General features: G+C 46.8%; 1 protein-coding gene across 2 annotated transcripts in view; it reads left to right on the plus strand.

Annotated features, from left to right (window-relative positions):
* LMCD1 (LIM and cysteine rich domains 1) overlaps positions 1-12,294 on the plus strand; it is a 58,267-nt gene that overhangs the window by 17,970 nt on the left and 28,003 nt on the right. Inside the window, exon 2 of one of the 2 annotated variants that reach the window (XM_059161573.1) lies at positions 10,895-10,983. The exons of the other annotated variant lie outside the window; for it this stretch is intronic. Coding sequence (XP_059017556.1) covers positions 10,895-10,983 — 89 coding nt within the window. The remainder of the gene's footprint in view (positions 1-10,894; positions 10,984-12,294) is intronic. 2 annotated transcript variants of the gene reach the window in all.

Genomic DNA, 12,294 nt, shown 5'->3' on the forward strand with positions numbered 1-12,294 from the left:
AGAGATATTCTTTTTTTTTTTTTTCTTTTTTAGAGATTTAAAAAAAAATTTTTTTTTATTTGACAGAGATCACAAGCAGGCAGAGAAGCAAGCAGAGCCCGGGGCGGGGGGAGGGAGCAGGCTCCCCACCGAGCAGAGAGCCCGATGTAGGGCTGGATCCCAGGACCCTGGGATCACGACCCAAGTCGAAGGCAGAGGCTTTAACCCTCTGAGCCACCCATAAGAGATATTCTATGACTATTTCAAGGCTGCCCACCTTCAAGTGCTCTGGCCGATGCCAAGTGGGAAAGGAGACCAGAATTGTCTCCTAGCTCCTCTGTCCGAAGGTCCCTCACATCAGGCCTTTCCAAGAGCCACAAACCCTTGGAAAATGTACTGATTTGAGTCTTATTGCTTCTTTGCCTCTTTTTGAAAAAAGTGCTAAAAATACAAGAGTAAACTTACGAAGAGGCGGCTGGAAGGAAAGAAAAAGGGGTAGATAATCCCCTATCTCGGCTAGTGGAGCGCTCACGGTGTCTGCTCCATTATGCCAAGTACTGATGCGGTAGGAGGCAGACATTACTAACAGTCTCAGCCAGCCAGGCTTGCCAACAGGGGAAGTAGATTGCAATAGCTCGTTCTAATCAGGAGGAGATAGGATGCAGCGGGTTAAGGATGGGACCAGCCCTTGCCCAAAGGCAGACTTCTGTGTGCCTACTTTGTTCATGGCCCTGGGTCTGGGCATTCCTGCTTTGCTGGAACCAGCCTCGGGTCCGTGAAGGCTGGCTGGAAGAGGACGAGGGAGGGGTAGGGATGGAGGGTAGAGCAGGCTCTGAAACAGAGAAACCTTTCATTTCATAGTTCCCTTTCCACATGTGGATTTGCTTTTCTACTCGGTTTCCATAGCTGTATTAACCCTTTTCGTGAATCTTGGGAACCTCCAATGATTTCCTTCCCTGAAGGGAAAGATAGAACCAAACAAATGATGACAAGTATAGAATTGTTCCACAGAGGACTGTGTGTGCCCGTCCTGCATGCATGTGTGTGGACGTGTGCGTGTGTGTGTTTGCACGCATGTGTGTGGATGTGTGCACGTGTGTGTTTGCACACATGTGGATGGGTGGGCAACAGGTCCTACATGGTGGTTAGGAGTTTATAGGGGAGGGTGGAGGGGAGAGTTTCCCAAAGAAGTGGTAGGAGGAACTGACCAGTGGTTTTCAGAACTTCCCCACAGGCATTGTTCATCAAGGAGCCTGAACAGAGGGATTGGGACCCATTTCGGCGACAGCTGGGGGGAGGTCCAGGAGTGACAGGCCTTATTCACCACGCCACAGAGGCTGGGACCACCAGGCATTCTGCTAATTTCTCATACACTATGGAACAGCATGTTCTGGGATTTTGTGAATTTTTACTCCTTGCTGGCTGTCCTGATTTTAACTTAATTTTACCTGTGAGACATGATGTGTTGAGAGAGGAAGAATAGTAAGTAGAACATAGTGTATTTTGCCCAAACACAAGTTCTCCTAGAGTCAAGCATGACAAACTATCTTGACAGAAGATGGGGGGCGGGAGTTGGGGGGACAACCAAAAAAAACAAAACAAAACAAAAACCCAACACTTCTTATAGAGAGTAAAAAGTACTCTTTTGTTGGACATTTGTTTGAGACTTTGTTTGGGATACCAAAGACTCCTGACATCATGGGCTAAATCCATCAGACTAACTCTGTCAACCACAGCTGGCCCGTGGAATCAATTTAATACACACAAACCATTTAATAGGAAAGATAATCGAATCTGTACCCTGAAATGCTGACAACTCAAGCATTTCTGCCATCAGCTTATCCCCCACCAAATGTTTTCATTTTTTGTTGCCTTAAATAGGGTTGGTCTTTAAAAACAAAAAGGGAAAAGAACAAGTTTTCCATCCATAGAATTCTGAGTACGAGATCAGTTGGGCTAATCTCAATTTGTTTAGTCTGTGCATTTTTATCCTTGTTACACAATTCAGGAAAAGGGTATCTAAGTTGAAGTGATTTCCTTACATCTGTGCTTGCCCAGACAGAAGACTAGAAATGCTCAAGGAGCAACCCTGGGATAGGAACAGTAGATTTGGTAATGTACCACACCTCTTTACACCTACATCTGCACACACATCTGTGTCCACACACAACCCTGAAGAATATCTGAGCCCCAGACAGAACCTCTGATGTGGACCCCGTCTTTGTTGCCACCTTTGCGAGACTTGCTGTGGTTTAAGGAGGCACTTTATGGTAAGTTGTTTCCATGGCTAATTTGCATGGCATCAGAGAGAGCACAGGTCAGCCAGTGCAGAATGGAAATTCAAACAAGACCGCCAGTGACCTGATCTGCTCACTCCTCTGCTCACTCCATATTCTAAGCCAGCCATCTTAAGGCCAGGTAGGATAAAAGTTAGAACCCTACAAGATTGGGGCTACAAACCCCACTTTTCATCTCCTATTTGGGGAAACAGGGTTTTTCTTGGCCACAAACTGAAGCCCTGGCTTGAGGTTTCCCTGGCAAGAGTACAAGCATCGGTAGGGAGGGGAGTGAGCCAGAAGCCAGAAGACGAACACAGAGCAGTAGTTGTGCCTGAGATTGGAGAGAGCAAGATAAGGAACACCTATTTTACATGAAAAGAAAATAAATATCCATTATGGAATAGGGATGCCCAAAGTCACCTGAGTGGAAGAGCAGACAGATTGGAAAGAGTCTGTGTCGTTCAGCCAGCATCCCTAAGCTCCTGGGCCCCCATCTCCACCTCTGGTAGCGTACAGGACTTGTCACATGGAGGGTTTGTGTTCAGGAAGGGCAGCCCATGTCATTTTGATGTCAAGGATGGATCGTTATTGTATTGGTTAGTGTACTGATTTCATTACTCTGTTAAGATTTTGTAAGGCTATTTGACAACTCATTCTTTCAATCATTGGGGAGCTTCAAAAAACAGAAATCCAGACCTTGTAAAGACCATAGGGTTTTTGTTTTGAAAGGGGAATGTAAGACTCTCATTATACTTCCCAGCTGGGTCACTTTCCAAATGCATCAATCACATTTCTTAAGGTGATGGAGGTGGGGGGCAGTGGGCAGGGGGAGGCAACTTCCCATAATGCTGTATGTGACCATCTGGCCCTTAGGTGTCCTAGGTTGGGCACCTCTGTCTGACAGGACCTCTCGGTCCCTACTTGGGCTGGGGAGGACCACCTCTGACCTCAGGCCTGGCAAAGGGTCTCAGCATCAGTGTGAGTCCCTCAGGGAGCCAGCCAGCCAGTGAAATTTAGAAGCAGAGGAAGGGCTGTGGTCTCCCTTCTGTCTGGCTGTTAAGAGAGTTCCTCCATTTGGCATGAAAGCCTGTGAAGAGGGCTTGTGCCAGAGAAGGGACCAAAATGAAATAAACCAAGTCAGGTGTGCTGTTAAAAACCCCCCTTGGAGGGAATGGTGGTCTGGAAGTAGAATGTGGGAGGAGAGGTTGAACCAATGAGCTGAGAGCCTCAGGGTCCACATTGTAGTGGCTGAGGGTACAATGGGGAGACCCATTTTTTCCCCGAACTTGTCTGTGCATTAGCAGAGAGAACTTCCAAAATGACTGCAGACTGTGGCCCATCCCCACAGAGCGTGGCTAAATTGCTCCAGCATGCAGCCTGGACTTTGGAAGTGGCAAAACTCCCCAGGTAATTCTAATGTGCAGACAAGTTTGGGAACCACTGATGTAGCCCCTTGTTCCTTCACGTGTGGTCCCCAGACTGGCAGCAGCAGCTTCTGCTGGGAGGTCGATAGAACGATCAAATATCAGGCTTACTCCAGCCTTGTGAGACCAGAATCTTCATATTAGCTAGAGCCTGGCTGGTCTTTATGCTAATCAGTGTGTGTGCTTAATTTGAGAAATGCTGCCTCCAAACAGACGCAGACCAGGCCAAATTCCCCTACTAAAGTACAAACTCATGGCACACTCTTTTTCTAATTCCTGGCGCCAATTGCATTTGTAATTCTAAAGCTATAAGAGTTCTTTGAGAAGTGTAAGCTCCACTGACGTGTCTGAGAAAGGCTTCTTGGCATCACCTATAGTGCACTGGTTTAATTAACATGGAGAATCAGGATTCAGAGAGAACTGGCTTCAAATCTAAGCACCAGCACCTTAATTTGACCTCTTTGAATAGTCTTAATTAGGGAGACCAGCTTATCGAGGTTGGTCCAGAGCTTTCCTGGTTCAGTACTAAAGTCCTGCATTCAGGGTCTGATTCAGTCTCAGGTCAACCAAGACAATCAGTTTCCCTTTGGTTACCTCCTACACAGCCTGGGGATGCCAACAAAGATCAGTGGTTCTCAGACTTCAGGTGTACAATCCAAATCACTGGGGGGGGGGGGGGGGCGTTGAACAGGAATGGCTGGTTCCTATACAGAGTATCTGTGTCAGGGGGCTGAACAAACAAGTTGTTAAGGTGCTGCTCAGGGACCACACCTTGAGAACCACCACAGGACCTCGATCTCAAAGAGGAAGTGTAAGATTGCCTGAGCTCAGGCACAGTACAATGACTAGAAAACTGTCAAGCCTAGTACTAATTACAGCTGCTATTAATTATTTTTATTATGGAAAAGATGGGACTTGAGCTGGTCCTTAAGGAGAGGGTGGGGGTGATGCTCTCTGAGGCTTAGAGGAGCACATGCAAAAACCCCAGTGTATATTTAGGAGAAGTCTAAGAGGCTCAGATGATTGGAAAGAGAATCTGGGTAGAAGTAGTAGATGATAAGGAAGTAGAAATAGATACATTTGGCCCAGTGCAGTGGATCACATCATAGGAGCCCTGTGACATCTAACACTCAACAATATTTATCCCTTTAAAGGTAGCTCAGTACAACTTCAGAATGAGATGGGTGCTAGTATCCTTAATATAAACATTTAAGAGTTGGGAATAAATCCAGAAATGACTTGCTTCTTTGTTATTAGGGTTTTCTTCTTCTTTTTTTTTTTTTTTTCTTGAGTGGCAGCATTTCTAGAAGATGGTCCTCAGCATGCTGATCCCAAGCCACTGTCTATCTAGTCACCTGCAGGCCTGGAGTTGGAGCCTGAGCTCCAGCTCCCTGGTCTGGTACTAAACACACATGACCTCTTGTCCTTCACTTAGGCTTGTCCTTCACTGGAGGGAAGCCAGTGCCTTGGTGCTTTTCTGCCACAGCAGTGCCTGTGGTTCTGATTCACTTTCTCCTCTGGCCACTGCCTCTCCAGCTGCCCCTGAAGCCTGTCCATTGCCTTAAAAATCTGTACTATAGTTTATTTAGCAGAACTGGGTTGGATGGTAGAAATCTTGGGACCAAGGTGATCATGGCCTTGTCCTGCTGCCCTCAGCCCTAACCTGGGACCTCCCACTCCTACAGACATGCTGTCCCATCTGTTTGGATCCAAATGGCCTGATGCCCAGAGTCAAGGCTAGACTCGTAGGAGGCTGTCTGAGGTCTGGAGACTCCCAGTGTGGTAGGAATCATAGGATCTGGATTCCAAAGACATGAGTGTGAATTATGTCCTGAGCCGTAGCAAATCCCATCAGTTCTATGAGCATGTTTCTTTTTTTTTTTTTTTTTTTTCATGAGCCAAATGCAAAGTGTCTATATCCTAAGGTTGTTGGAAAAACCAAGTGAGATAAGGAATGTAAATACACTTTGTAAACTGTCAAGTGCTATACCCTTAGTGGAAAATACCATGGCAGATTAGATGAGAGCACAGCTCTGAAGTAAGACTAGCCTGGTTTCACTTCCTGGCTTCACCATTCACTAGCTATTGGATCCTGGAAAAGAGGCTTAACCTCTCTGGGCCTGCTTCCTCGTCTGAACATGAAGTCACTAAAGGTACCTCTCATCAAGCATATATATTGTGAAATCCTTGGCATATGCCCAGCACATAGGTGTACTCAGTAAATGTTAGTTACAGTCAGAATCATTAAGAAAGCTATTACATTTTTGCTTCAAGCCCAGTAGATGAGGGTAGAATGAGGAGACCTCCCCCATTCCTTATAGGATCTCCAGTCTAGACCATTCTGAATGGACAAGTTGCTTCTTCTCTCTCAGACTGTCATGCATCCTCTGTTGATTAGGAATAATGATTATACTTCACAGGGTTGTCAAGTGTCCAGGAAGGGAATGCTTAAGTAAATAAAATTGTTCCATGGATTGTTAAGTTGTACACATTTTGGAGTTTCTGGGACCATTGTTTTTTGTTCATGAAGGCAGTTCTTTTCACGACCTTCTCATAAGTTCACCACACCCCACCCTTCAGTGCCCTCACTCTGCCTTCTCTCCTTGGTGGGGGAAAAGGGTTTGTTTTCAAGTAGCAAAGCATGTTGGCTAATAATCTTTAATGACACATATGCCTGTAGAGTTTACCTGTAGAAGACGAGTTAGAGTGATTGACCTGGAAATAGAATTTATTGTCAATATTCAGAACACCCTAGCTCAGAAAGCAAACCCAAGGATGGTCAGGAGGACATGCGATGGGGTGAAGATAGATTTTCTAAAAACATAAAATCATGACTCTTGTGCAAATACAAAATAAAATTTAGTAAAGATTTTATTCAACTCATTAGTTAATGAAGTAATCAGCAAAATATTTAGACCAGTTCAAAAAAGCATTTGAGGGGGTTGTGTATTTATAGGCAATTTAATGTTAGGACAAGATTGATGGGTTAGGTATGTAACTGATGTCCAATGGGACAATAAACCATAACCTTCCAGGTTATCTACTTCAAAAGACAAAAACTCCTTGTATTCATGTCTTTGCCAGACAAAAATCTCTAAGTTAACATGTAGCTTCACAAAGTCTGGGAGTACAGCAAAATAAATATGTCTAGATAATCCTTGAGGGGATTATTGCCGCCATATGACACTCAAAGGACGTGCCACCACTTTTCTGCCTCATGTTTGGATAATTTTGGATAGTTTGGATAATTTTTTAACAACGGTAAATATTTTACTTTACGAACAACCTTTAAATCTGACTCGATGTTCACAACAGCCCTGTGGAAGCAAAAAGGGGCAGGGAAAAGCCTTTTGCCGAGGAGGAAACCTAGTTACATATGGGAAGAGAACTCCCATTGTCTAACACCAAGTCCCGCACTCATTCCTAAACTCCATATTGCATTTCTTCTCTTCCCTTCTTCGTTCCTGTCCTTCCTTGTTCTTGGTGATATCTTCCTCCTGTAAGACTTCTCCTGGGGCGTCACCTGACAGAGATGCTCAGAGTGAGGTGGAGGCCCTGTTGCCCCCCAGCCCTTGTGTCCCCAGGGCTCCTGGCCTGAGCTTATAACTCCTTTTATTATTAAATCCCTCACAGGATTCAGTCCCATAACATCCCACTCTCGCAAGCCAAAGAAAATAGTCAAAACATGTTATCACCCCTCAGGAAAAATGATAGAATAGATGCTACATTCTAGGAACCCATTTTTTTTTTTAAAGTTAATGGCTCCTTTTAAGCTCTTCTGTTCTCAGCTACTGTGTGTGAGCCACTGTGAGCAGCCACTGTGCCATCTTTCATCCGAGACAAAGTCCACATCAGAGAAACCTACTGTTTATAAACCAGAATCTCCTGTTTGAAACACTGTTTCTGGTTGATGTTTTCCTCTTCTCAATAAACAGGACCATCATTTTCTGAGTCCCACACAGCCGGGTCTGTCTGGCTCCTGGATGAATGACACGCAGGGGACAAATGGCTATTTATTGTGTTACTCAGTCGGCCAGGAAACTGGCTGCAAGTGTGGCCTGATAGCCCGAATCTGCTTCTTCCCTGCAAGGCCATTTATTTTTCTCTCCCAGGACTCCTGTCACCATGGAAACTGTCCCACTAGCAGGATGGAGACAAAGGCCAACTTTCTGCTTCCTGCACTTAGTCAGAGAGGCAACCCTTACACGCACGAAGCAAAGGGGACAGTAGGAAAGTGTACGAGGTGTGGAGTTAGAAAGTAGTTCCTCTGAAGTTCCCTAGAATTCTGAAACTGGAAAAAAAAAGTTTTTTTTTTTTTTAGAATGTCTGATTCAGGGTCTGTCAGACCACTTACACAAGGCGTGCTGACAAGGAGAACAAACAAACACCCTGGGCGTAAAATGTCCCTGTCAAGCCCCTTTCCTTGCAGCCTGCAGCAACCCATTTAACCCTCCCAGTAGCTCCACAAGGCAGGTTGGTTCTTATTATCTCCATGACCCAGAGGGAGAAATGGAGACTCTCCAACTCCACTCACTTGCCCAAGTCTAGCAGGAGAAAGGAACAAATTTAGGACTAATTGTAAGAGCTGCCTGTTCTCCACCCCCGCCCCCCCGTCCTGCTCTTCACACAGGCTGGCACCTTGGGGGCTCTGAAAGCTGTTTCGTGTCCAGTGTCCACCATTTTTATTTGATCATGAAATCCTTCCTGCTTCCAGCCATCAATGACCCCTTTGCAACATCTCACAGAACGAGGATTCTGGGGAACAGGATTCCAGCAATCTCGATCCAGGCCACTTCTCTCATCTTATGGAGGAACAGCTTAGGCCAGGGGAGGAAATGAGTTGCGTCTAGCTGCACAGCTAATAAATGTCAGAGCTGGTACCACGGAGCCAGCCCCGTGCCTCCACGGCCCATGCTTTGCTCTGCCGTGTGGCCTCACACCACTGTTTCTAAGCAAACCCTGAGCCAGCAGCTCAGCACTCTGGCCAAGCATCAGGACCAAATCCCCTGATAGGATGACTGTTCGATCGGCCACTCGTTAGAACAGCAGTGCTCGCACACAGCGTGCTTTGCCACTTATGAAATGCTTCCACATAGCTCTTTTGTTTCCAGGCTTTGCTGCCTCTGGGTCTTTCTGAAATGATCCAACAATGAAGCCTTATTCATAAGTTGTATACCTTCCAAAATAACCACTGAATCACTCAAACATGAAGTGTGAAAGGATCGCTGTGTTTCAACTGGTTGAATCCAAGGTGACAAGAGGCAGAAGCAGTAAGAGGTGGAGGTTTGCAGGGCGTTTGGTGCCAGGGTTTTCGAGAACAAAGTCCTCCCTGTGAAGGAAAGCCCCCCAGCTTCGGACGATGTGTGGAGGGTGAGCATCCTCTTGCTTTCCTGTGTTAACAAGAATCCAGCTCTGACCAGGCACAGATGTGAACATGCTGTCTTCCAAATCCATGCCACATGGCGTTTACTCCACAGAGTCGTGTCAGAATCTCACAGGTTGTGAGCTTGTGTCAGGACGGCGGAGTTCACGAGGGCATGCTGTAAACAGCGGCTGGCAAGTGGGAGCTGGGGAGCTAGGTGTCCTTGTGGGAAGCTCTGAGGTACAGAAGAGAAACCTTGTGAAGAATGTGTCTTCTCATGTACTTCTTCGGATCCTAACCATAGCCATGAGGACAGTCTCCCAAGTTCTACTGCTTGTTTTGTCCCCACTTTGTCCCCACTTAAGAGCAAAGAGAGTAAAGGAGCGATGCTCAGATTGCAACATCCCATGCATCGTGCCCTTTCTTGTCTTTTGCCCTCACACATTTTCTCCCTCCTCCCTTTCTGCCTGCTCGTTTTGCAGAACCCCCATCCAGAGTCACCTCCTCTAAGAAGCTTCCCTGAACTTCCTGTATAGGTTTACTCACACCCTCCTCTGTGCGCCTAAAGTCTGTGTGCAAAATAACACCAGCTACCAGTTTTTAGAACCCAGTGTGAACAGACACTGTGCAAACATTATCTTTGTAGTCATTTGACAAGTAAGGAGAATGAAGTCCCGTTGGTCCAAGGCCAGTACGGCTGTTAAGTCGCAAAGCTAGGTTTGGAATCCAGGTCTCCCAGGCTCCAAGGTCCATGCCTTTCTGCTACGCAACAGGCAGCTTCCTCTGCCTCAAACTTGCCCCTTCCAGAAGCAGGTGAAAAGTATGTGTTTCTCCCTCTCCCTCTAGTCTGTGAGTATCTCTAGGGCACAACCGAGTCCTGCCATGAATCCCAGTGTCTGACCTGTGATAAATAAATGTTTAGATGAATCAACGGTCCCTTGAATAAGCAGCTTATCCCTTTATTTTACAAGTTGCTGAGGTCTTCTTGATAAAACCGTAAAACATTCATGTAACTGTAGCAAGTCATCCCCACCCCAGCAGCTAAGTTTCTCAGCCAGCAGATTCGTACATGAACCCCCTGCTTTTCCAATTTTAATGTAATACAAATCTCCTGGAATTTCGTGAAAGTGCAGATTCTGAATCAGAAGGGCTAGGGCAGGACCTGGAGGGCTGCAATTCTGGCGAGCTTCCTGTGAAGCTGCTGATTTGAAGACCCCATTGGAGAGCCAGTTGGGTCTCAACACAGCAGTGGCAGCAGCCACTAGTGACAAAGAGTAAAGCCTGTCCCTACGCATTGTTTTCTTTCCACAGGACCACCAGACTTCAAATGCCCCCGATTTTCTGTGTTTTAGCAAAATATTTGAGTTATGCTTTGAGCCATAAACATTTGGCAGCATGAACAGTTGTTTGTGCGTGTAGCTTTGGTTTAATCACACCCTATCAATAAATCACAAATAAAGGAGGGAGAGGAGGCACTCGCTGGAAGATTCCATTCCAGTGACAAGTGGACCAGGGAAGCTGGAGAATATGGAGGAAGGAGGAGATGATCTCTCTTTAGCAGGGAGTTTCCAACAGGGCCCTGGTGGCTGGCTGGCAACAGCACCCAAAGCCCCCGCCTTGTTCCATTTTTACTGAGAAGGGCCCCACCCTTCCACGCTTGCCTGCCCTATGTCCCTTTCCCGTCTGGTCTTCTCCAGTCTTGGTAAACAGTAACTGATGGCTTATTCATCTCAAGCCCTTTGAACCCCACACAATTCCTTTACTGACATGCCAAGTCTTTTAGAGGTCAAGCAATCCCCGGCCCAAGACTTTTGGAAGGAAAACACCCTCTTTTCTGTCTCCTTTTCCAGATGTCCTTGGGCCAGCAGCAGTCAGCGAGAGGTGTGCCTTGTTTGAAATGCAAGGGGACGTGTTCAGGCTTTGAGCCACATCCATGGAGGTAATAGACTTTGTCAAGAGAGGCTCCGCCTGCCTTCATTTCTTGGCTGTCCTTTCTGGGAACCCCTGGTCATTCTTTTCTGCTGGGACTGCTTAAGATGCATGCATTTCAGGGAGGGCTGGCTCCGGAGGGAATGCTCTCCTGCTTTGCCTAATTCAGAAATGACAGAGAAGCCCTGGGGAGCCCAGATGAGAAAGGAGTTTAGTGCTTCACACACCATTTTGAGGTGGAGGCCGCAAGCTCGGCCCACCAAGGACCACACTGGGAAGATGTGGGCAGTTGTTAGTCAGTGCCTGATCCTCTCTGGATTGCTCTATCCTGGGATGAGATGCATGTGGTTGATCTCCCCAGACTATGCCATCACCCCTGTTTTGATCTCAGAGTGCCAGAAATAAAAGTCACTATGTCCATGAGACTTAAATACCAGGCTGTGGTGCACTCATGCCCAAGAGGGAGGGCCACAAGATCCAGCTGGACTGGGATCTGCCGAATTTTTCTTGTTTGTCATTGAGGACTCTGAAAACCAGAGGTAAGGCTGCTCCACTGCTCAGCTCCCGGGCGCTACTACCATCAGCATCTACATGGTTGGTGCCTGCTAGGGGTGTGCAGGGCACAGCCTGTGTGACCGTCCTGACAGCCCTGGGAGAGAGAGGCTAAACTCTGCAGGGCATAAGAGCAAAGAGGGAGGTTTTTTCTCCTCTGCCATAGGGTTTCTTTGGCCACTCAATGAGGGAGCAAAATTTGGGACCTATCTGTCTCAAGAGTTGTTGACTTCCATCATGAGTTGGCCATTGCAAAAACGTTTGTTGAGCTGAACCAAGTCTTTTACATTTAAATGTTGAAGTAAACCTGAAAAGGTGATAGTTTCTCCTATTTTCAGGTCAGGAAACTGAGAGTGAGTGGGGAGACGCCCGTACATGGCAGAACTCAAGCTTGGGTCTTTGTGAACCCCACCCCCACGCTCTCAAACACTCGGCAGTACTGTGGGTCGTGAAAGCCTTTGAAGCACAGGGCTGTTCCCTGCCAGTCCTCAACCTCACGGGAGCTCATGTGGTCTTCTGGATGTGAGGGACCTTCAAAGTCATCCAAACTCCACTCCATCCCCCACACAGCGAACATGCTCCTCATTGGGGGAATGCCCCACATATCTATTTTAGCCCCTCGAGCTCTTTTTGGTCTTGAGGAGAGTCCGCTTCCCTATACTTTCACACCCTGGTCCTGAATCTGCCATCAGGATGTCAAAGAACAATGCTAACTCCTCATTAGCTCTCCAAAGACAGCCTGGATACCTCCTCTAGGATCCCCATTAGG

Source organism: Mustela lutreola, chromosome 2, assembly GCF_030435805.1.
Source record: "Mustela lutreola isolate mMusLut2 chromosome 2, mMusLut2.pri, whole genome shotgun sequence".
Lineage (NCBI taxonomy): Eukaryota > Metazoa > Chordata > Mammalia > Carnivora > Mustelidae > Mustela > Mustela lutreola.